The 26,230-nt window shown below is 44.0% G+C and overlaps 1 protein-coding gene across 2 annotated transcripts in view; it reads right to left on the reverse strand.

Annotated features, from left to right (window-relative positions):
* The window catches only part of LOC140395378 (uncharacterized), a 663,783-nt gene that overhangs the window by 94,731 nt on the left and 542,822 nt on the right, over window positions 1-26,230 (reverse strand). For both annotated transcript variants that reach the window (XM_072483065.1, XM_072483066.1), the window contains exons 12-15: window positions 18,281-18,370; window positions 13,594-13,703; window positions 9,229-9,790; window positions 5,923-6,060 (exon numbers count right to left, since the gene is read on the reverse strand). In XM_072483065.1, the coding sequence (XP_072339166.1) occupies window positions 5,923-6,060; window positions 9,229-9,790; window positions 13,594-13,703; window positions 18,281-18,370 (900 nt within the window). The remainder of the gene's footprint in view (window positions 1-5,922; window positions 6,061-9,228; window positions 9,791-13,593; window positions 13,704-18,280; window positions 18,371-26,230) is intronic.

Here is a 26,230-nt window from a genome sequence, read left to right on the forward strand (position 1 = left end):
GCAGTTTTAATAGGAGTCTTCACTGACAGTTCCCAAAATGTCATTGAGTGTTTGGCCATGTTACAAAAGCTACAATTATCTCAGAAGGGGATTCGGATTTCTGTTTAATTGACTGATTACACAGCTTTTTACAGAGTAAGCTGTCTTTGATGTAGGTCTGAATAGAAGTTTGTTCATTTATGAAAGAGATTAACCACCTGAGATTTAAAAGTTTTGACTAGTTTGCATGAATAGACTTTCCCCCCCACTTTTAAGTGTATACGATTAAGAGCTATATTAGATTGCAAGATTTTTTTTCCCCCAACTCCACATGGCTCCCGAGGTCTGTCCATGGTGAATACTGGTTGGGTGGCTACAGGTGTAGCAAGGAGTAGGGTGCACGAGTTGACATGGAACTGGCATGGGAGTGAGGGGGGTTGGGGGGGGGGGGGGGGCGATAGGACTGCGGACGGTGAGGGTTAGGGGGCCTAACAGCTTCTGTAACATCCCAGAGAATTTAAATCGACCTTCTAACCAATCTCGGCATTTGCCCAGCCCATGGTTGCTTATGACTTGCTTCCGGGTCGGCTGGGCCAACTCTATCTCGAACCTGCCTCCCCGAAGCAAAGAGTTGGAGCTCTCCAAATCGAGACAGGTCCACTGAGTCAGGAAATTTCCTCGCTCAAGCTACCTGCTTCAGTAGTGAAATATTAGCTTCAAGTATATCTCTGGAAAGGTGAGAGTTGCGAGGGAAATAAGGGTGAGGAACGAGGCAACAGCTGAAGTTGGAATTTGAGACATTCTAGCATGGATGGTCAGCACTTACTATTAGCCACTCTGCCAGTACTGTTTTGTATTTATTGAGTGATTGTGGTTCTTTGAAGCAAAATTCCCCATTTGACTTGGGTTGGTTTTTAATCTGGATAAATATTTACAGATTTTCCATTCTGGTTTCTCTTTGATGTTTCTGCAGATACTCATGATATCAGGGAACATACCAATACATTGCTGGAAAGAACATATGTTAACAGATTGCAGAGGACCAGCCCTCAGAAATCACTGGACATTTAGGTCAATGAGGTTTCAGAATTGGCAAAAACTAGAAATGTAATAGGTTTGGAGCAAGTGGAAGTGGGAAAGAATAAAAGGGAAGTTTTGTGATATCGTGGACGACAGGAGAGATTAAATAACAAAAGGGATGGCAGTGCAACGCCAAAGGGTGTGGTGCTGGGACAAATAAATAAACAAAATATATGTCAAGAAGAATTTGAGTGGCAGAATGATGATAGAATTGTCATCTGAAAGGGGGGGGGGGGGGGGAAAAGAGAAAAACAAGAGAGCAAAAAGCCAGTCAAGAGAAAGGAACTAAACTAAGGCAGAGATTACAGACTGAAATTGTTGAACTCATATTAAATCCAGGACAGTAAAGTGAAATTTGAAAGATACAGCACTGATCCTTGAACTTCACGAGAACACTGGGAGAGACTAAAAACAGGGAGGTCAGTGTAGAAGCAAAATGTAGCACTAAAAAACCAAGCGATCAGAAGCTTGAGGTCATGCTTGTAGACTGAACAGAAATCACTGGCTTTCATTTGTAATTGATTTGTTAGGTAATTCTAGATTGAACTTGTCACGACAAGATCTTGCACATTAATTTTTAAATACAAAAGGTGGAATGCTCAGTCATGACTAGAGGCCTCAAAATGGTGTGTGTCTGTAGAAACATTGACTAGTACTCCAGCTTCTGAATGCTATCCAATGGTTTCTGCTTGGAATTGGGCAAATGGATTATGGAATCCTGCTCTCCTCGACCAAAACTGCTTCTTATTCCAGGATCATTCTGAACGTAAAGATAACACCAGCTTAATTCCTCGACTGCAAAAGAGTCTTCCTGAAGCTCCCCTTGCATCCTTCAACAAGTCCAGGAAGCCGACAAGACTTCTTTATCATCAAGATTTAAGACATCTGATCCTGTTGTCTTTGCTCCCTATCCTGAACTACATTTCATCTGGTGTTATAGGTGAGGCAGGAAAGGCAAAAGCAAAGTGGACAGCTGAGCAGCTTTCATTACACTGGCTGCCAGGAGGCATGCAGGCAGGCTGGGTTACATCCTTTGGAGGCACCCCCCCTACTCTTCCCCTCCCCCCCCCAACCCCAAAGATCGGAGGCACCCCCACCTCTCCTTCATGCCTCCCCGCATTCTCCCCCACACCCCTCCATGGCTTCTAAAACATGGCCTCACACTCCCCTTACAGGCTTCTGCCAGGCAGGCCCATCCAACATTCCCCAACTTACCAAAGTCCAGGATCCATGATACCTCTTCGCCAGAAATGTCTTGCAGTCCCAGTAATGGTCACTAATCAATCCCGCAAATCAGACTGGCCGACAGCTCTCACTGGGAATTCCTCGCAGATGGGATTGGAGGTCTCACAAATTAATTAAGGCTGTCCCTAGTGTATCATCACCATGGAGCAGCCAGGTTTCTGGTTGGCATGGTACCAACAAACCTTTTAGTCTGGGGGCAGATAATCCATCCCTCCTATAAAATTCATCCGCATATCTAAACTGACCTACAATGCATTGGAGTTAAGCAATGCCTAGAATTCAAAATTCTCATCCTCATTTTCAAATCCCTATATCATCCTTCCTTATCTCTGTAATCACTTCCAGCCCTACAAACCTCAGAGATATCTGTATAGTTCCATTCTGGCCACTTGCACATCCTGATTTTAATCATTGGTGGCCATGCCTTCAGCTGCCAAGGCCACAAACTCTAAAATTCCATACCTAAACCTCCCTGCCTCATTTTATTTCCTTTACTATGCTTCTTTAAACCAAGCTTTTTGCTATCTGCCCTAATATTTCCTTATGAGGCTTCATGTCATTTTTGTTTGATAATTCTCTCATTAGGCACCTTGGGGTGTTTTACTATCTTAAAGATGCTATATAAACACAAATGATTGCTATTGTTGGATATTAGCTGAAGATATGCTTAGCTTGACTGTTATTCCTCCATCCAAACGTCAAAAAACCTATCAACACTAGATTCATGAATGAAGCCTAACAAAACACCCAACAAAAGAATCAACACCTTCAAAAAATAGAAGAAATAAAATGTAGGGGGAAAATACTCAATTTATTCTGTTCCTCTATTAAAATTAGAATTTCCTGCCAGATCTAATCAAGGCAACTGTAATATACAAGCCATGATCATATTTTGGCCATCTGTTCCCTTTTCCAAGCTGTCTGACACACTGCTTACCTCGGTTCTGCTATCAACATATTCTGATCTCTTAATGTGCCACTATCAGCACCCTTCCTAGTCATTATTACCACCAATTATTTATCACCACCGTTGTCTTTTTGTCAATGACATCTTTGTCAATCTCCACCTCAATCAGGCCCCACTGCTCCCTCCCTCCCCTCCCACAACAGTATAAATCTCATCCTATTTCCAGTTCTCTCTAGCTTTGACAAAGAGTCATCCAGACTCGAAACCTTCTCTCTCCACAGATGAGATTGTCCAGCAGTTTCTGTTTTTGTACCATATTTTGGGTTATGGGGCAGTTGGGAGAGAGAAGGTAACGTGACAAGCTAACCCTTTGTGTATTCAAGCATCTATTTTTCTCCACAGAATTCAGCACAAGCAACTGAGACATCGAAGGAATAAGATCCTGAATGGGATCCTTCCCCGCACCACCTATCCCCACTCCCCCATTCAGCTTGCAAGCTGAAGCCTATCTGCTGATTTTGACTATCCAAGTGCTGCAGACAGAGATTTTAAATATAACCCAACTCAATGCTGTTGTCTCCAAAGAACATATAAATCATCCATCTACAGCTTTTAAACCGCCTCGATGCCAAAAGCAGCAGACTGGGTTCAGCCTGAAGTCAGTAACCTTCAAGAGCTATCTACCTTTTTTATTTTACTGGACTTTAAATTACTTAATCTATTCCCCACCACTCTGTAATGTCTAGTGTGCATGCCTGTGAAAAATTGTGTTTTTAAAAAAAAGGTAAAATATCTTTTATTTTTAAAAGCTCAAGAAAATCTGTCTGATCGTGTCTTTTCTGATCACAGCATGTAAACAGTTAAAAACTCTCAGAATTGACATGTTTAGTCTTTGCTGCGATCAAACAAGGGGAGTGAAGTCATTCATCCCCCCTCACCTGATGGAAACACTCTTCTTAAACATATATTGTAAAATGATTGAAATCTATTATTAAATAATCCATTTTTCTACTGCTCAAATGTCTTGCTTCCCCCTTTAAGTTGAGAACAGATCAAGTATGCTTGGCTCCATTATCTTTAAGATCAGTCACCGGAGAAATTTAAGTCCTTATTCGCTAGCATGGTCAGAGATCCTGATCAGTCAAGTTAAAATCCCCTTTGGAATGCTCATAGTTTCAAGTTAGAATTTTCAGAGATCAGAAGGAGAAAAACTTTCAGCTCATCAACGCTCATCCATCTAGAGCATTAACTCTTCTTTATGACACAAATTTCGTTCGGAATAATCCCTTTTTAGCATTGCTTAATAGGTTGTTCGAAACTTGACACTCATTGGAAAAGATTTCCATTATTTAAATTTACTTTTCACTAATTTCCATTTGCGTACTTGGCAGACAATTATAAAGCAGGATTACTTCATCAACAGCATTTAATATTTATATGTTATAAAAATGAAGGAACACCGTTTCATTTTGGTTTGGCAGTTGTCCGTTTAATTCAGGGCACAATAAATGAGTTCATAAAGCCATATACAGAAATGTTTATTATACTTCCCATGGCAGGGTGTGGGATGAGTACAAAATATCTGGTCACAACATTCAAACAGGACTTGACAATAATTTAATGGACAGAAAATTGAATAAAGAGTCCTTTGATTGACCAGGTTTAAATATTCACAGGAGAGCATGATTGCCTAGTTAGTTACTGCAAAAGCTAAATGATGAGGAAAGTAATCTGGCATCTACTAAGTTATCAAGACACTTTAAATTATCAACTGAAGGCACTCTAGACCAATATTTTCCAAGATTTGTTTCGCTCAAATGTCATTCTAGACGTAACTAATCAAAAGGAATTCAATTACAGTCCAATTATCAACTGTCAGAATTGTTCCATGATAGACTTTTTCTATTGAAACTTAACTTGGGCATTAAGCCATATTTTGAATCAAACTGCACCTTGTCAAAGGGTTAGGTAAAGCTCTAGTCCTAATATTTCATTTTTGGACATTTCAGTTAATGGACAAAGTATTGTCTCTTTATAGAAAATTAATTTCTATTCTATCCATCTTTCACTAATTCAGATTCCATTTGTGTACAAGCAGTCCTGAGCAACTCACAGGAATGTTATAACATATCAGAACACTTGATGCTTTGTAAACTCTTTCGCTAATTTTCTTCAACAAAGGCTGCCTGTTAAAAAACTGATGTTGGCAGAATGGGACAAAGTAGAAGTTTCAATGGAAACAAACCCAAAGAGAAATTGTAAACTTCTCTCTCTAGAGTTTGAACATTTATGAACTATACAAACTTTGCTCTCACAAGTCACAAAGTTTACCAGTCGTCAATTTCAAATAATGGCCATTCAACATATATAGTTAATTTTACACCTGAACTGAAATTAGTCCCCAACTGACTAACTTTTATTTGTTTTTAAAATTTCAGATAATAAAAAGAACCACTAAAAATGTTCACCAAAATTCCCTTCTATATGGTTCATTACTGAGGTTACTTTCTCCATAAACATTAAAAGATGCTATTAATAGAATAAAAGCACCAATGGTTCATCAGTTGTTCATACTGTCATGCAGCGGTCCATGCATTAAAAAAATTTAGGTAAGTTGTCAGTTCACAAAACATGCAAAGGGTTCATACAGGGTGTGCACTCTCTACACGTCAAAAGGAAGGCATGCCTGTTCAGGACAGGGCTTTTCTTACCTGGGAAATGTACCCAGAACGGATTTGCTGCTCACGTTCCATACTAGCCTTCAGTTGGACTTCGAGCTCTACCCTGTATTTCTGTGTGTCTATCAGTTCCTGCTGGCAGCGCTCCAACTGGGTTTTCAATTCTTCAAGCTAGAGATAATAAACCGTCTTTTACAGAAGTACAATTAGGAGTTATGTTCTCTCGCACTTGCATTCTAAACCTTTATAACTATTTGGCCTAAGTTAAGGCCAATGTGTAGAGAGAGGGAGGGAAAACAAAGCCAAATTGGTGAACATCATCTCCTGTTGGATGATTGCAAAGTGACATTGCAAGCAAATGAGAAATATTTATTTATCTTTTGTGGGTAGTAAGTGGGTTAGCAAGAGATGATGTAGTAGTGGAAGGCTATAGCACGTACAGACACAGCATAGCCCTGACTTGCTCGGTGGAAATAAAGAGGGCAGACCCACACATCTTTAACAAAAATATTTAAAAAACATTAAAATAAATACCAAAATCTGCATCAGAATAAAATATTCCTTTTTTTTTCTTTAAAAAAATGTAAACTACCCAATTCTTTTTTTTCCAATTAAGGGGCAATTTAGCGTGGCCAATCCACCTGCATATCTTTGGGTTGTGGGGGTGAGACCCATGCAGACATGGTAAAATATTTGATTCAATTTAAATTAGTCCTGTGACTGAACTAAATGTTTTAACCTATAATTGATAATTACTTGGCTCAAGGGAGGAGTGTCAAATTCAGCCATTAAACATGGATTCGTCATCACTTACTATTGTACCAGCAAATGTTCCATGCCATTGACTGTGGCCAATCAGATGATATTGTATAATAGTGACAATGTTCTATCACGTACTGCAGAATGTGGTTGTTCTAGCCATGTATTGAAGAGGGCCTTCTCCTTCAAAGCCACAAAGTGTAATTGCTATAACTTATCATAGTTTTTAAGTTAATCAGAGTTTAGCTACTGTTCATTGAGGGACAACGCTTTACTAGTGTTTACACTAAGAAACCGATTTCCCTGTTTAAAAACAAACTTTTGTGGATGGAGTGAATGGGTTAGTAGGCTGCAGAATAACCAGTGAACCTTCTAATGGGTTATATACCAGAAAAATGTACGCAATACCTAACATATCCACTTGATCATACTACCTGATTGGAAATTGCTTGTAAATTTACAGCTCCAAGTCAGGGGACAAATTGTATATTGCTTTTTATCTCTCAATGTATTTGTTTTGAGCTTTTTGCTGAAAGGTAATGTGTTACATTACAACGTGTAATCCACAATAGATGTTCAATTTAATAAAACAGTTCTTCAACATATTACTCGGCCTTTTCGTAGTCATATAATGATCAAAGATGAAAAAAGGATTGGCTGACTGGCAGAAGGCAGAGAGTGGGGATAAAGGGGTCTTTTTCAGGATGGCAGCCGGTGACTAGTGGTATGCCTCAGGGGCCTGTGCTGGGACCACAACTTTTCACAATATACATTAATGATCTGGAAGAAGGAACTGAAGGCACTGTTGCTAAGTTTGCAGATGATACAAAGATCTGTTGAGGGACAGGTAGTATTGAGGAAGCAAGGGGGCTGCAGAAGGATTTGGACAGGCTGGGAGAGTGGGCAATGGAGTGGCAAATGAAATACAATGTGGAAAAGTGTGAGGTTATGCACTTTGGAAGGAGGATTTTAGACAGACTATTTTCTAAATGGGGAAATGCTTAGGAAATCAGAAGCAAAAGGTACTTGGGAGTCCTTGTTCACGATTCACTTAAGGTTAACATGCAGGTTCAGTCGGCAGTTAAGAAGGCAAATGCAATGTTCGCATTCATGTCAAGAGTGCTAGAATACAAGACCAGGGATGTACTTCCGAGGCTGCAAAAGGCTCTGGTCAGAATCCATTTGGAGTATTGTGAGTAGTTTCGGGTCCCATATCTAAGGAAGGATATGCTGGCCTTGGAGAGGGTCCAGAGGAGGTTCATAAGAATGATCCCTGGAATGAAAGCTTGTCGTATGAGGAATGGTTGAGGACTCTGGGTCTGTACTCGTTGGAGTTCAGAAGGATGAGGGGGGGATCGTATTGAAACTTGCAGGATACTGCGAGGCCTGGATGGAGTGGATGTGGAGAGGATGTTTCCACTTGTTGGAAAAACTAGAAACAGAGGACACCATCTCAGACTAAAGGGACGGTCCTTTAAAACAGAGATGAGGAGGAATTTCTTCAGCCAGAGGGTGGTGAATCTGTGGAACATTTTATCGCGGAAGGCAGTGGAGGCCAAATCACTGAGTGTCTTTAAGACAGAGATAGGTAGGTTCTTGATTAATAAGGGGATCAGGGGTTATGGGGAGAAGGCAGGAGAATGGGGATGTGAAAAGTATCAGTCATGATTGAATGGCGGAACAGACTTGATGGGCCGAGTGGCCTAATTCTGCTCACATGTCTTATGGTCAGTTCTTCATTGATGAAGTTAATTGTATCCATTTCAATTTACAGGGCTAGGAATTTGGCTTCTAGTTTCAATATTGACAAATAGGAATTCTGCCCTGCATTGTGTTCGAATATAACTATTTTTGTTCAATCTGAAATTATAGCTGGGTGAAGTGTTTATTTATTTTAAATGGAACATCTGCTGTTTCTGAATGTGTGTCTTGATATGACAGTCTGAATCTGAGCAATCTTGAACTTTCTGTATGGAGTGAGCATTGAACTATAAAGAGGACTGCCCAACTCCGTTTACCGTATGACATGGCCACATTAGGCCTGGGATAATTTGCTTAATATCTCAGATGATGATTTAAGCATTCCACTGTGAGGAGATGACACAGTGTTTATCTAGATTGGCTGATCCACCGAGGACATCCCGATGGAAGGTGAAAAAAAACCTTTATGATCAACAACACTGACACAAAAAGCTTAATCTGATCAAAGAATATGCAGCTGTTCTTCCAAACCTCTGTATCTCACTCTGCACCAAGTCCCAATTGCCTATCACCCCTATACTCATGACTTGCACTAGCTTCTGCTCTTCCAATGCCTCACATTTAAAATTTTCATTCTGCTCGAAACACTTTAGTGGCTTGTGCATCCCTGGCTCTGTATCCACTTCTAGCAGTACAATAATCCCCCTCTCCAAACCCTTCATTCCTTCAACTCTGACCTTTTGTGCATTTCATCTTCCTCTATTCCCCATTGGTGACCATGCTTTGAGTCACCCAAGCCCAAGAGAGATTGTGATTATATGAGATCTGACAATACTCTGGTCCTTTTTCAATGGGGAATAACTGTACATTTTTGCCTACCTCTTTTGTATGGGTCTCCAGTAGCTTGTCCATCTGTGATGTTTGTGAGCTTGGTGGTACTGTTGCCAGAGGTACCCGCCGTTCTTCCCGGATGGGTGTCCGTTCTACCTGTTGCCAGTGTTCTTCAATTTCATTGTGCACCTTTTGCCTCCGATCCAGCAGCGGCGACGAACTTGATGGTTCAAATTCCATCCTGTTTGCATCAGCTGAACTTGAGCCCGCTGTTCCGGTCACAGCCTCATATCTTTTTCTACGTTCCTCGCGCCGTTTAGTCCGTTCCCAATCGTTCAGGTCTGACGGAGGTGAACCAAAACTCTCCGAATGGCTATCACATAAATCTGCCTTTGCTGCTCTCTCTTGTGCTAAGGCTTGTGCTATTGGCCTGAATTCTGCCCAGTCAAAAGTTTTTGACCTGCCCTCTCTCCTTCTTTCACGTGCTCGGCTTTTTCTCTGTCCTGTCCCTTTATCCACAGACGAGGTTTCGGAGGATGGAGAGTCTGATTTGCTATCATAATGCGGAGTTGTATCTGGCAGCATCACAGCACATTGTTCTTCTGGTAAACTAATGGAACAAAATCAACAGACTGAAAACCCCTAAGACAAAACAGCGATCTACATATAATAATTTTGGAAACGTTTGCTTCAGTTAGTGGCATGTCCACAATGCTTTTCTTTCATGTTCCAATTAAGGGGCAATTTAGCGTGGCCAATCCACCTACTCTGCACAACTTTGGGTTGTGGGGGTGAGACCCACGCAGACACGGGGAGAATGTGCAAACTTCACATGGACAGTGACCCGGGGCTGGGATCGAACCAATGTCCTCGGTACCGTAAGGCAGCAGTGCTAACCACTGTGCTACTGTGCCGCACCCACGTCCACAAGCTAAGAAGCACCTAAAAATTATCAACAGTACCTAAAAAGATAATAACAGAAAGTGCTGGAAAATCTGAACCGGTCTGATGGCATCTGTAGAGATACAAAGTTAACATTGCGTCCTGCTTCTGAACACAGCTTTTCAGGTCTTTGTTTTTAATTTTAGCACATATGGATGATAAGGGAATAGTGTAGATGGGCTTTAGAGTGGTTTCACAGGTCGGCGCAACATTGAGGGCCGAAGGGCCTGAACTGCGCTGTAATGTTCTATGTTCTATCCACAGCGTTTTGCTTTTACCTAAGAAAAAATTTGACATTAAATCTAAGTGAACTATAAAATCACTTCAAATTCAGATTGAATATTCAGTTAAGTAACACATTTACCAGGGGTCACATGATGTAACCACAGGAGCGACTGCATTTTTGCGAGTTCTGGTGCTACTCATCCTTTAATCCTTTTTAAAATCCTGATGCACAACCCATAATTATTTGATCCTGGTGTATATAACCTGTACTATGTTCCTAGAAGGTCCTGGTTGAATTTTGGTGATGGGGAGCCAAGTTAAGTCAAGAAAAACCTGGTTTGATTGAGGTGGTCAGAGGCGGCCGGGGTGGGCTGCAGTTCTCAGTAGCAGTTTCACTGGTGAGCTGGCCTATGCTTTGGCGATGCCATTGGAGTCGGGATGATGGCTGCCATTCTTAGCCCCCTAGCACAGGTTATTGGTGCTCACACTGATAAATTGCAAGGTACCCTAAAGAGAATGGATGTAGCGGGGAAGAGAATCCTGTCAGTCGATAGACAGTTACCTCAGTGGGGGCTCAACTACAGTCCTTGGAAATCATGCTGCATGGTGTATCGAACAACCTGGTTGATTTGGGGAGATGGAGCCGGAAAAGGAGTATACGCGTGCTAGGTCTTCCGAGGAGTTGGGGATGAATTCCCGGCCTTTTTGAGAACTGGCTATCATGCTTTCACAATCTTGATTTGAAGGCTGGGTGTTACAAGTTTTATGGAGCACATTGTATCTGGTCTTTGAGGCTTAGGGTGGCACAGTGGTTAGCACTGCTTTCTCACAGCACCAGGGACCCGGGTTAAATTCCAATCTTGGGGGGACAGCGTGGGTGTCCTCCGGGTGCTCCTGTTTCCTCCCAGAGTCCAAAGATGTGAAGGTTAGGTGGATTGGCCATGCTAGGCTGCCCCTTAGGGTCCAAAGGTTAGGTGGGGCTATGGTGCTGCAGGGATAAGGTACGGGAGTGGGTCTCGGATGCTATTTTGGAGGGTTGGTGCAGACTCAAGGGGCCGAATGGCCTCCTTCTGCACTATGATGTAAGTTCTCTTGTCCTAGATGTTCGTCGAGAAGGTTTTTGCCACCTGCCGAGCCCTATGTTTCTAATTGCTAGAGTTTCGGGACGATGACATTGCGGAGATGCAGGGGTTTAGGCAAAACTCTGGATGGATCCTGGATGTTGCTTGACAATCCTGTCATGGATTTGGCCATTCCAAGCTCTGTGGACAGTTATATTTATCCTACAGTTCATCAATAATCCTGAACTTTGTGCCCTTGTGATTATACCCCTGATTTTGTGTTATTGCCTTTTATGCTGGCAAGGATGTATGAAATGAGCACGGTGCTTGTCGCCTGTAATCCTGCAAAAATTATGCTGAATTGGTAGTATGACATGAGGGTTGTGCAGTATTTATATTGTTATTTAATGTGCTGTAATCCTTGCTTTTACACTTTTGATAGGTACCCGTCACTTAATTTTTGTTAAGATGGGTAGCGCCACAACAGGGCGGTGAGTAGATGGTTTGGTTTAGTGGTGGCTGGTATGGCCTTATAAGTGATCATTGAGTGTTAGAAAACCCACTTTGGAACTATTAGTGTTGCGTTTTTCTTTGGTAATTTTATTATTTTGGGATTGTGAAATCCTTGCTCGTCTCCTAGGAAGGTCCAGACAGATCATGTATCCTGGGAAAGACTAGGTTCCTTTTTTTTCTGTGGTTGTCGCCTCTGGTGTTGATGGAGTAGGCAGAAATATGTATTGGTGTATACTTGGGCGTGTTCAGTTAATCCTTGGATATCTAGCCTCTCTTACCTATATTTACTTGGTTGTGCGGGTAGCGATAGTGGTCATTTGATTATGTAGGTTAGGGCATTGGTAACTGTTTACCTGGGTCAGGTGGGGGGTATGTTGGGTGGTGGAGTAGGTTATCCTCCCCCAAGATGTCCCATTTGGGGGCTGCTGGTCTCCTTGAGGTTTGGTTCCCCTGGGGAGGGAATTTCCTGTTGGCTGCAGGGCCCGAGTGCAAGTCTAAGTGCTTTGTTTCAACGTTAGTAGAGTCTCTCTTCAGTTGGAGGTTTGGCTGAACGGTGCCTCTGAATTGGCTGAAGAGTGAAGTCTGTTGTGTAGTGAGTCTTGGAATGGTGCAAATATCCTTGGTTTACTGTCTCTTGTATATGAGAGTGTATACTGCCAATGGCGGCATCCTGTTATTCCCCTTCTCCTGGGACATCCTTTGCTTGGAGGTGTTGGGAGACTGAGTTAGCTTTGATTTCTTACCCCACAAGGGATCTCTTATATTGTATAACTTTTTATTTTTGCCTGATGGAGGAGGGCCTGCACCTTAGGGACAAGAGCCCATAGCTTTGTCCTGGCATCCTGAGATTCCCTACTCTTTATGTCTTTTTATTTTTCATTTTTCCGTATGGAGACGCCAACCACAATGATTACAATGTTTGACAATCTGAACCAATTGTATGACTATTTGCTGGTTTTCTCTGTATGTATATATATATATATATATAATATATATATATATATATATATATATATATATGTAGAATAATGATCACTCTGTACTGTAGTAGATATTAGGGATTTGCCCCGTCTTGGGGTTATATATAAAATATCCCCTTAGAACTAATGCCTTCGCAAGTTTTTTCTGCATTTCTTTTTCTTTAATAACTGGTTAAAGAATTATTAACTGGCTCCTGCAAAGGTGCGGGTAGGTCGCATATCTGAGAAAAAGACATTATATAATGTGTCACTGGTGACTGCTGTTATGGTTGGGGGAAGGTATGTTTTGGTGCACGCCCAAGTGGGGCGTGAAAATCTTTTCCGATATTTTCTTTGGCTCGCAACACATGAAGGTGTGAACAACTTTACCATGTTTTCATGGCTTTATCCTATTCTCACTCATGTTCTTGCTTATCAGTTTACCGGTTTTCCTTGCATAAATGGAGGCAAAGTTTAATGATTAAGCTGAACCAACTGTGTTGCTCTTCTCCTGTTTTTTTCTGTATTCATGCAGGCAGCATTTGTGCGGAACTGTACCAGTTTTGAGGGTTTGTTGCGTTATTTGTAAAAATGGAAACACTAACAAAAATATATTTAAAAATAACACATTTACACAACATTTGCTGCAATGAACTGCTACAGAATCTGCATAACAAGCAATAGTTAAATGTTTCAGCGAAACACGTTCTTACCTGGCAACATCCGGGGCTGTTGAAGGACGGATATTTTTCATCAATGCCTGCATCCAATTGCGTCGGATGCCAGCAGTCATTGCAGAAAGGGTAAACAAAGCTTCCTGGGTCTGTAAAGTGAGATAATATCATTGGTATTTAACCAAAGTGATGGTGCATTAGTCCTTCCTGTATCACTCCAGTAAAGCCTGTCAGATATCATAAATACTTAAGGATGAAAGTTCATGGGGAATGTAACATAACTTGCGAGTTCCCACAATAAATCTTGGTTACAAGTATATGTTGTATGACTCAAGACACTGGCTGGGAAAGGCAGATGCTGATTATGCATGATAATGTTAATGGCTCTTCAAATGCAGGTGGGACAGGAAACAATTTCAGAAACCGGTTTATCGAAACAGAGCTCAATGCTCACCCTGGACAGTGAGATCCCAGACCAACAAACAGCAAGCTTCATCATCTGTAAAATCCAAGCCACGTAGCCCAAAAGGACTTGTCCAATTGGTGCTTTTCTGAGAAGCGGTTGTTGGTGTAAAGCTGTGTTTTGCAAAAAAATAATTTTGGCAGACTTTTGGCCACTCCAGGAGTTCATCTGTTTTACTGCACTGTAGCCATGTAGAGTTGTGCACGGGAAGACTCCGTAAGAGGTTTAGTGTCTTGTATAACACTTTGTTATAGATACTAAACCAAGTTCAATGGTATTTGGAAGGTTAACAAGGTGCAATTTTTTTATTATTTGTGAAATGTGTAGTTACAAGTGAAAATGCTGCAGATCTAGAAGAACTTGCTCTGTTCCTTATTTACTAATGTGTAGATATTGTTAAGTAAATCCGATTTATGGATTGCAGCCTAAGTCACGCACTCTTGGCAGAGTAATCATTCTTCCATTATCTGATGAATAGAAGGACAGGAGACCACTCATGTAATTTCCAACGAGAAAACTATAGCAACAGGGCTCTGTTTAATCTGGAGCAGCAATAAGTTACTAAGTATGACGCTTTTAAGTGCTCGTTTTTAGTTTGAACTTTCAGGAGGACTCCTTTATACTGACCAAGAGGACGATCTGGCACAGAATGAAAGATGTAGCAGTGACTTCTAATCCAATGTTACAGGGTGGTACAGTATATTAATACTATGAACTGCTGTGAGACTTCAAGAAAAACATCTGTCATTAAAAATAAATTCTTGAGCTGATTTACTGCATCTTACTTTCTGCTCACGATGACATTCCCAACACTTAAGTGATTATGGCTGCAGCAAGAGATAAACATAAATACCACATCTACCACGGTACCAGACCAGTCAGTAGACATATTGACTCAGGAGTCAGTCATCTTCCAGAGTTATTGACACTTAGGGAACCTAGCTCCTTTAAAAGAGGAAGGCACTTTTTATTTAATTTATATTGGAGGAAACAATTACAAAAAGCTTGGATCTGTTTCTCAGAAAACTTGCTCTGTCTGTCTCACCAAGTCAATGAAGGCACTCTGGGATGCTCAGCGGGTTTTATTCCCAATGTTTACCATTTCCACTCTCCCCATGACTCTCTTTCTTAAGGATGATGGGTGAAAGTTTCACTACTTTTTTTAAAAATCGACTACCGTAGATACTTAAATAATGCTTTCTTTGGATTATGCTATTGATTTGTTATGTTCTCGGTGTAACATAAGCGGCTTCCTTGTGGTGCACTTGACAAAGGAAGGTTCAGACGTGGAGATAACTTCAACACGTTTATTAAACTATTTACACTTCTATTACTCGGGTTCAACACTACTGCTAATCCTACTATAGCTACCCAGACTGACTAACCAGTTGCTGCAATCCACGTGGTGGGAGTGATATTGAATCAACCCTGTGTCTCTACTCACTGTCTTCACTGGAAAGAGGCAGATCATGTGTGTGGTGTCCTTTATATATGGGTTGGTGTAATGCCCCCCCCTGTGGTCGTGTCTCCTGTGTGTGTATCGTGAATGTCCATTGGTCGTGTCCTATCTAACTGATCTATTGGTTGAGTGTGTGTGTCTGATGCTTCTGGTGCTCCCTCTAGTGTCTAGCTAGCCTACATGCATTTACAATGATGCACATCACCACAGCTATTTTAAAGGGAATGCAGGAACAGAGACCTGGAGGTATACATACACAAATCCTTGAAGGTGGAAGGACAAGTTGACAGGGCTGTGAAGAAGACAAATTGAATACTTGGCAGTATAAACAGAAACAAAAGTGTGGCTCACCATTGTGGCAGAAGGGGCGGGGGGGTGTGTGTGTGCAGAAAGAGGGAAGACGAGTGTGTTGATGGAGCCGGGCCTGCCAACCTGGACGATCAGAAGTTGTAGGGTCGGCCGAGTGTATGGTGGGCTGGTTAAAAGGCTCTTGTTATGCATGCTTGGCAGAGAGCCTCATCTCAAAAAAAGGATGCGATAGTCCTGTTGACTTAGCTGATGATAACTGTGATTTTGCTTGATTGACATCTTTGTGGTTATAATATATTCTCTGATCTCTTTTGTCAATGTCTCAATTGATATTGGTATAAGTTTAAAGAAGTGTGAACTGCTTAAAGGTTCTTTTATTGATTATGATTTTTGGGGTGTGGGAACACCAGTTTCATCCCCAAGAATTAACAGGGTGTTTCTTTCTTGAGCAGTTCCACAGAGGATATTAACATTATAGGTTTAATTGGCTCTGCACATAGTGTACGGTGGGTGAGGGAGCAGAAGGTTACACTGTTGACATGGAGGGGTCATGGGTGATGCCTTTTGAACTTACCTTTCAAATAGCTCCCAAATCCAGGCTATGGTTCATGGCTCCTCAGATCTGTGTACCATGAGTCAAGGAGAAGCTTGCCCAACTCCACGAAAATTGAGAGAGGCTAGTAGATACCTACATCTACAATGGAGCCCGCCAGGTCAGGAATGCAGAGTGCTGGCTCACAGACCCTTATCCTGTGGTGAAAATTGGGGTGCCGGGAAAGGGAACAGGAATGCTGGAATTGGGTCCCGCCTGCCAGTTTTAAATGGCTTCGGAGTCCTTCAACTCTGAAAATCTGGTTCATTGAGTACAAAGACATTGAATACATATTAAGCTTTTATAAATCACAGCACTAACAGTAGTGTGTCCAATTCTGGCATCACAATTCAGGATCAATGCCAAGTACATCGAAGGGTGCAGAGGAGAATGGTAACAGGGTCTTCAGATATGTGGAGAGATGAAAGAAGTTGGGCTCGGTTCTTCTGGGAGAAAAGGTTAAGAAGACTTAATAGGTGATGTGTTGGGTACGCTGGATCTGTGGAGACTGCTTTTACCTTAGCAGTAACATAGACAGGCTACCAACACTTGTAATAGTACAACTCTATTTTATTTAACTAATAGCTGTTAAACATACTTGCACTGTGGGTCGACACTATGTTAGATTGACTGAAGACCTATGACTAACCTGACCAGCCTATACTGCTAGCACACGGTGGATGTTTGTGCTACTGACTGCGGGCTCGGTCTGTCTCAGAGGCTGCATCCTGAATGAGCGGGAAAACTAGTGCCCTCTGTTTTTATAGTGACCGTGCCCTAACTGGTGGTTGGCTGCTGTGTTGTGTGTGTTGATTGGTCTTGCAGTGTGTCAGTGTGTGTCTCTGCACCATCATATACTGATGTGTATATGATGACAATAGGTGTTCAAAATCATGAATGATTTTAATGAGGGAAAACAGAAAGATTATTAACCAGAGGACAAGCATTTAATATAAATGGCAAAAGAACCAGAGGCGAGAAGATTTTTAAACAACTGCATGTTGTGATGATCTGGAATGAACTGCCTGGAGAGGTGTGGATGCAGATTACATAAAATTATACAGAGTTTACAGCACAGAAACAGGACATCCAGTTCAACAAGTTTGTGGCTGTGTTTTTCTTCACATGAACTTCCTTCGATCTTGCTCCACCTTATCTTATCAGGAGATCCTTTCTCCCTCTTGTAATCATATGAATGGGAGCAGACTAGTGTGAAATAACTACCAACACAAACTAGTTGGGATGAATTACAAGTTTCAGTGTTGTATATTCTATGTAATTTTATGTAAAGAAAAGACTAGATCAGCTAAATCCAAGAATCAGAGCTGGGAATGGCTTGTTTGGCTTTAGTATCACATTATACAAGAGGCTGGCATAATTCATTGCACACAATCAGCTTGATTGGAGGAAATATGATACACCATTGAAAGAAAAAAATTAGATTAAATCAAACAGCAACAACAAACTGGGGTTACTGGTGAGTGGAAGGTTAAAAGGGATCCTAGTTCAATCTCAAAACGGGGTGTTTCCATCTATTGAGTAAAACAACACTGAAAGGTGAAACTCAATAATAGGTTTTTTTTGTAAAAGAAAGGAATTGGATAAATTCCTGAAGTGGAAAAATTTGCGAGGAAAGGGCAGGGGACTGGGATTAACTGGATCACTTTCAAAGCACAGACACGATGAGTCAAATTACCTCCTTTTGTACTATATTATTCTATGATTCCATTATGTGAAAAAGAATTACAGCGTGGGCATGTTGAAATTCAGACTTAAATACAAATTTCAATATTAGTGCAAGCCATAGCAATGCATCGGAGGTTGGAGCAGAAAGACAACAACACAGCGGAGTACATGTCAAGTCAATGTAAACTTTCAACATAATTTAAAACCATTAACTTACATGGATTTGGAAACCATAGTTGCGCTGGACCTGATATTCAGTCACATTGTAGCAAGTAGACAAATCAATTTCACCATCCAGATCTGATGCCTGTGCCAGTAGGGGTAAAAAAAATAAATAAAAGGCTAAATTGATTTGGCAATTCACACCAGAATTAGGTGCAAGAGTAGGCCATTTAGCTCCTCGAACATGCTCTGCCATTTGATAAGATCATGACTGATCTGATTGTGACTGTAACTCCACTTTCTTGTCTGCCTCCCCCTCCGAACCCACAACTCTTGTCAATCAAAAATCTACCTTATTCAGCCTTGAATGTATTCAATGACCCAGCTTCCACGGCTCGCTGGAGAAGAGAATATACATGCTAAGGACCCTCAGTGAGATTCTCTTCATCTCATTCGTCAATGGGAAACCCCTAATTTTTAAACCATGTGCCCCTAGTTCCAGTAGCTACAAAAATGGAAACGTCCTCTCAGCATTCACCCGGTCAGTGGCAATGTCACTGGGCCAATACGCTGGAGGGCCATTTACTGTTCTGTGGACTTGGGCATCTCGGCAGCTGGCGGAATCTTTCTAAGAAGTATTTTTATTCAAATTTTTTACATTTTAATATTTTAAAAACATTACAACACAAAATAAAACCAACACAAAACCCCACCCCAGGCTCCCCTCAACCCCTAAATCCACTACCTACTCTCTCCACCCTAACAGTTGACGGTAACTCCAAAATGCAGATATACAAACCCCATCTCTCATGGAATCCCTCATTCACCATTCTTAATGCAGGAACTCCATTAGATACCCCAGTCACACGGTGGCACAGGGTGGAGAAGACCTGCGAGCGATCAGTGAGGCGAAGGCAAAAACATCAGCCCCATCGGCAGATCTGACAGCCCGGACATGGCTCCCAGGGGACTGACTAGGCTCAAAAGTCCACATGCAAGATCGTTCACATAAGTGCTGAAAAACAACTTACGAAATTTCTCCAACTTCGGACAGGACTAGAACATATGTACATTAGCTGGGCCCCTCCCACACTGTTCACAAATATCCTCTACCTCCTCAAACAGCCGGCTCATCTTGACTTTGTCGGGTGCTCCCTATGTACCATCTTTAGTTGCATCAACCCAAGCTTCACACACAAGATTGAGGCATTCACCCTCTGCAGCACCTCACACCACAACCCCTCCTCCAGCGCCGTCCCAAGCTCCTCCTGCCACTTGACCAAAACCCCCTCCAGAGACGCCTTATCTTCCTGCAAAATCCTCCCATAAATCACCGAGGCGACCTCACTAGCTGTTGGAATTTAAATTCAATTAATAGAATTAAAAGCTAGTCTGATGGTGACAACAAAGCCATTGTTGATAGTTTTGCAAGTGACGGAATGTGGCGACTGGGGCTTTTCATGGCGGCTTCGTTGCAGTGTTGGTGTGGGACAGTGAAGATTATTATTATTATTACTTTGGCAACATTTTAAACTGGGGGCGGGGTCAAAGTTGATGCCGATTCTAGAGAATCATGTGTTTGAGCCGGCGAGGCTCGATCCTTGGTTTTGGGGGTGGGAGGGGCGGGTTTGATGGAAATTAAGGACATATTTTTGGAAGGGTGGTTTGCGGGTTTGAAGGAGTTGATGGTGAAGTTTGGGATTCCACGGGTGGTGGTGTGGTCTTTAGGTACTTTCCCAGGGTCGGTGCAGACACGACTTGCTCTGGGAATCCTCAACATCGACTCTGGGCATCAAGTCAAACATGGGCAGAAAAACCTCCTGCTGGTTACCACTTACCATCTCTCGTCAGCTAATGAATCAGTACTCCTCCATGTTGAATATCACTTGAAGGAAGCACAGAAGGTGGTAAGGGACAGAATACTCAAGAGTGGGGGATTTCAATGTCCATCATCAAGAGTGGCTTGGGAGCACCATTACTGCCTCAGCTGGTAGAGTCTGAAAGGACATGACTGATAGACTGGGTTAAAACCCAGTCTGTGAGGGAACCAATAAGAGGGAAATCTACCTGTTGCAGATGCATCAGTTCATGACAGTGAAGCGACAACCGCACATTTCCTGTGGAGACAAAGTCCCAATTTCACACAGAGTATCCTGCATTATATTGCGCGGCACTCCTACTGTTCTAAATGGGATAGATTTCGAACAGATCTAGCAACTCAAAACTGAGCATCCATGAGATGCTGGGGACCATCAGCAGAATTGTCACAATCTGTAACATCATGGTCCGACATTTCCCCCACTCTGCCATTACCGTGAAACCTGGGGATAAACCCTGGTTCAATGAAGAGTACAGTAGAGCATGGCAGGAGCCGAACCAGGGATACCTACAAATAAGATGTCATGCTGGTGAAGCTATAACACAGGTCTACTTGCATGCCAAACAGTGGAAGCAGCATGCGATAAGACAGAGCTAAGCGAGCCCACAACCAACGGATCAGATTCAGCTCTGCAGTCCTGCCACACCCAGTCATGAATTATGGCGGACAATTAAACAACTAAACTAGAGGTGACAGCTTCACAAATATCCTCACCCTTAATGATGGGGGAGCTCAGCATACCAGTGCAAAAGACAAGCCACATTCAGCCGGAGCACTGGGTGGATGACCCATCTCATTCACCTCCCGAGGACCCCAACATCACAGATGCCAGTCTTCAGCCAATTTGATTCATTCCATGTGAAATCAAGAAATGGCTGAAGGCACTGGATACTGCAAAGGTGATGGACCCTGACAAATTTCTGGCAACCGTACTGAACAAGTGCTCCAGAACTAGCCAACTTGTTCCAGTACACCTACAACACAGGCATCTAGCTGGCAAATGTGCAAAATTGCCCAGATATATTCCATACACAAAAAGCAGACAAAATTCAAACCGGCCAATTACTGCCGCATCAGTCAACTCTCAATCATCAGTAAAGTAATGGAAAGTGTTGTCAACAGTGCTATCAAGTGGCGCTTACTCATCAATAACCTGCTCACTGAACTCGGGTTGGTTCTGCCAGGGCCACTCAGCTGCTGACCTCATTACAGCCTTGATCCAAACAAGGACAAAAGAGTCAAGGTGAGTGTGACTTCCCTTGACATCAAGGCTGCACATGACCAAGTGTGACATCAAGGAGCAAAACACAGTCAATGGGAATCGGGGGAAAACTCTCCACTGGTTGGAGTCATAGGGCACCATTCTCCGGCCTTGTTACGCTCTCGCTCAATTGAAATGAGGCCGGTGAATAGCAGGAGAGGCTAAAGACAAGAACCGCGGCAGGCGGCAAACAGTTTGCGATGCAATCAGCCCGCTCCCATAGAGATCTCATCGCAGCGCGGCGAGAAACCAATTATCATCACTTAAGCTCCATTTCCATACAATTAACGTGAGCCACCCCATATCCAACGGCCTCCCGTCATTCAGCAGCTTCCCAAGCAAGTGGTCATGCTGGCGCTGAGGAGGGGGTAGCCATCTTTTGCTCATAGGCAAAGAGCCCGGGGCTGTTGGGCTTGCTACCATAGTGCTCGGGGGGAGGGAGGCAACCGCTCGCGGCACCAACATGCCAACCCCTGGACTGCGTGTACCTTTGTTTCTGCCCATCTGCCCCACCGGCCACCCATAAGCCCCACCAACTGCCGAGGCCTCTGGCCGCGCGGCTGAAGGCTACTGCTAATAGGGAATTGGCAATTATGGTTAAGTGAGCACTTCACCTACCTAAGTGAATTCCCGTGGGTGGGCGGGCCATGTAGCATGTGGGGCTCATTGCCTAGCATCCCAACATACCTTGATGCATGGACGCCGTGCTTGAACACTGCCGGGGGGGGGGGGGGGGGGGGATATGTCAACCAACATCCCAACACCGAGGGAATGGGACTAGGCGTCGGGGACATGCCCACGGCCGGAGGGTGGGTTGGTGCCACGGGGAGGGGGAGATGCCTAGAGAGATGGACCAAGGGTTCGGAGGTCAGCCCACACTGTGGAAGAAGGTGACAGTGCACAAGGTTATTTATTGTGTTTGACAATTCCCCGGGGGCCCTCCTGATGGTACTGCCCCTCCCCCACCCACCCCTCCCCCAGTGCCCTGAATGATTCTCAATGTGCTTTGCCCTCCTAGCTCTACCCCTATGTCTAGGTGTGTCCCCAGGATGCACGTCTGACGTGGAGGCAGCCAGCTGCTTACCTCAATCTGTGGTCTTCGATGCCCCTGGCGGGCATCCTCTGGGGGCTCTGGGCCACTAGGCTCCAGCTTACTTGTCGGCGGCACATGGACAGTCGTGGCGCCCTGTCCTGTGTGCTGGCTGCAAGATGCGGCCTCATCAGAGGGGTGGAACTCGGGGGAGCTGATGGCCACCATCCCAATGCTATGGGACGGGTCCAGGTTGGCATCCTTCCCAGTCGGTGCCAATATGGCCCGGGAGTTCACCTTGGAATGGAGAGGCAGCTGGATAGAGCCCTGGCTGCGCCATTTGGCTCTGCCAGCCGTGGTGGTTCCCACATCCTTGTCGATGCTCCTCAGTGAATGGTGTTATGGGCCAGGGTTTAGAGAACCCCAAAGTGTATCATGGAATTCACCTGACCCACAACTTTTACTAGATTGTGGTATGGGGAACACACGGTCCACTCCACAGGTGTGGTACAGCAGAAATGGGAAAGTACTTTTTAAAGCAAAACAATGTTTATTCTATAAACTCAAATTAACCTTTTTAAAACATAGTGAATATCTTAGCAACCAACAATTCAAATACAACCCCCAAAGACTACAACACTAAGTAAACCTTTAAGCTTTCCTTTTTAACATCCATACGACTTAAAATCAGAAGCACATCAGGTTAAAGTCACTACTGAAAACGTTTATAATTCTGAATTCACCAAATGATCAAGAGATAGTCTTTTGATGGCAGAGAGAATAGCATTGCACCTGCTTGGTCTGGCTTCAACTCCAACAGTGAAAACGAAACTAAAACACACCCTGCAGCAAACAGCCTAAAACAAAAGTAAAAAGCTGACAAACAGCCCAGCTCCACCCACTCTCTGACATCACTGCAGTAGTAAACACCCATTTCTTAAAGGTACGCTCACTACAGATATTTATATACACACCCATTTATAAAAACCCATTTCTTAAAGGTACTCTCACATGACACTGGGACATGCTCTTCAACGCCTCGGCAATGCCCACCTGCGGCTGGGACAAGCACCGCAGCACATTGACCATGCCCATCTGAAAGCGTGACACATCCCGCAGACCCTCACAAAGATCAGCCTGGTACTGGATGACATCCCCCAGCGAAGCGGACATTCTCTCGAGACCCTCAGCCATGGCCGTCACCGATTGTGCCACGCCTTGGGCACCTACACTAATGGTGCTGACGTTGTGCACCAGTTTCTCCTCTAAGGTCGCCACCCTAGCAGTGTTGGCCTCAGTGCCACGCATTGCCAGCGATATCTCGTATGCCCGTAGCTTCTGGGAATCCTCCAATCGGCTATGGACCTGCTGGAGTGTCGCTGACATCTCCTTCTGAATGTCCTCTGGCGCTCCGTAACATCTCCATCAACTTCGGGTAACTCTGTTCCACAGACTCAGCATCAGGCTGGGACCCAGCTAGGTTCTGGGATCCAGCAGCCCTCAGACTGCTGTCTCGCTTGGGGGTTGCTGCCTCCACCTGATGTACTTCAGCAGTGTGGTGCTCACCAGGTTGTGCCCCAGAAGCTGATCACTAACATTTCTCACCGAGGTATGTGTATCTGCGCTGGTGGAGGGTGGGGTTGACAGCTGTGCCGTGACTATTAAGGTGGTATCCTCGGAGTTCTCCTCCGAGGTGGTCTCCTGATGGCTGGAAAGGGTGCCGCCTGGGATAGGCCGGCGCAGTTGGCTGGAGGACCTGAGGGATAATGGACATGTGGTCAGTGGAAAGAATGGGTCAGTCAGTAAGGCAATAACAACGCCGTGAGGCGTCAGCCAGCCTCCGTGTTGGTGAGCACTCTGTCCTCGACCACACCGGTCACCTCCAGGACACGCTTCTCGAAGGTGATGAGGATCCTTATGTCCAGCATGCCATCGCCTTTCTGGGGCCTCTCCTGGCGATTGTGGGAGATCTTTTCCTGAGACGACACTGAGCACTGAGGGCATCATTAACCACACGTCTGGTTCACATTGGTGGTGGTGGTGTCTCTACTCACTCATGCTGCCCGGTTTATGTCATTGACTTTCTTAATGCATTGGAGGCCAGTCCTCCTGGTCACACGCCCGGTGCCCACAGCCACCGCCACATCGTCCCAGGCAGCACAGGCTGCCCTATGGTTAACACTGCAATGAAGTTACTGTTAAAATCCCCCAGTTGCCACACTCCGGCGCCTGTTCGGGTACACCGAGGGATAAGTCAGAAGTCCAATTCACCTAACAAGCACGTCTTTCGGGACTTGTGGGAGGAAACCCACGCAGACACGGGGAGAACGTGCAGACTCCGCACAGACAGTGACCCAAGCGGGAATCGAACCCGGGACCCTGGCACTGTGAAGCAACAGTGCTAACCACTGTGCTACTAGCAACAATGACCAGAAACTGAAATGGATTGACCATATAAATACTGTTGCTACAAAGGCAGTTCAGAGGCTGGGAATTCAGCAGAGAGTAATCCACCTCCTGATTCTGTCCACCATCTACAAGTTGCAAGTCACGAGTGTGATGGAATACTCTCCACCTGCCTGGAAGAATGCAGTTCCAACAACACAATAAGCTCATCACCATTCAGGACAAATCAGCCTGCTTGATTGGCACCTCATCCGCCACCTTCAATATTCACTCCCCCCACCACCGACGCACAGTATGTACCATCTACAAGATGCACGATAATAATCCACCAAGGATGCTTCGACAGCACATTCCAAACAGACAACCTCTGCCACCTAGAAGAACAAGGGCAGCAGATGCAAGGGAACTTGGACACCTGCAAGTTTCCCTCTAAGTTGCATATTATCCTGATTTGGAACAATGTCACCATTCCGTCACTGTTGCTGGGTCAATATCCTGTAACTGCCTTGGTAACAACACTGTGGGTGTTCCTATGCCACATGGACTGCAATGATTAAAGAAGATCGCGCAACAATCACCAGGCAGGAATGTTCCCTTCCAGTCGGGGAACACTTCAGCAGTCAAGGGCATTCAGCCTCTGATCTCCGGGTAAGCGTTCTCCAAGGCGGCCTTCAGGACCCGCGACAACGCAGAATCGCCGAGCAGAAACTTATAGCCAGGTTCCGCACACATGAGTGCGGCCTCAACCGGGACCTGGGATTCATGTCGCATTACATTCATCCCCCACCATCTGGCCTGCGAAATCCTACCAACTGTCCTGGCTTGATACAATTCACACCTCTTTAACCTGGGGTTACCCCATCTCTGGATCTGTAAAGATTTAATCACCTGCTAATGCTCGCATTCCTAGCATTGTTTGGCATCTTTGAATTTGTCTATATATGTGTTTCTGGAACAGACCTCTTCATTCACCTGAGGAAGGAGCAAGCGCTCCGAAAGCTAGTGACATCGAAACAAACCTGTTGGACTTTAACCTGGTGTTGTAAGACTTCGTACTATGATTAAAGAAGGCAGCATACTACCAATTGCCCATGGCATTCAATGGCATGACCATCACAGAACCCCCCACTATCAACATCCTGGGGGTTACCATTGATCAGAAACTGAACTGGACGAGCAATATAAATACTACAGCTACAAAGCAGGTCAGAGGCTAGGAATCCTGGGGTGAGTCATTCACCTCCTGACTCACCAAACCTGTCCACCACCTGCAAGGCACAACTCAGGTGTGTAATGGAATACTCCTCACTTGCTTGAATGAGTGCAACTCCAACACCATTCAAGAAGTTCGACACCATCTAGAATAAAGCAGCCTGCTTGATTGGTAACCCTTCCACAAACATTCTCGCCCTCCACCACCGACGCCGAG

This window comes from Scyliorhinus torazame, chromosome 18 (assembly GCF_047496885.1).
Source record: "Scyliorhinus torazame isolate Kashiwa2021f chromosome 18, sScyTor2.1, whole genome shotgun sequence".
Lineage (NCBI taxonomy): Eukaryota > Metazoa > Chordata > Chondrichthyes > Carcharhiniformes > Scyliorhinidae > Scyliorhinus > Scyliorhinus torazame.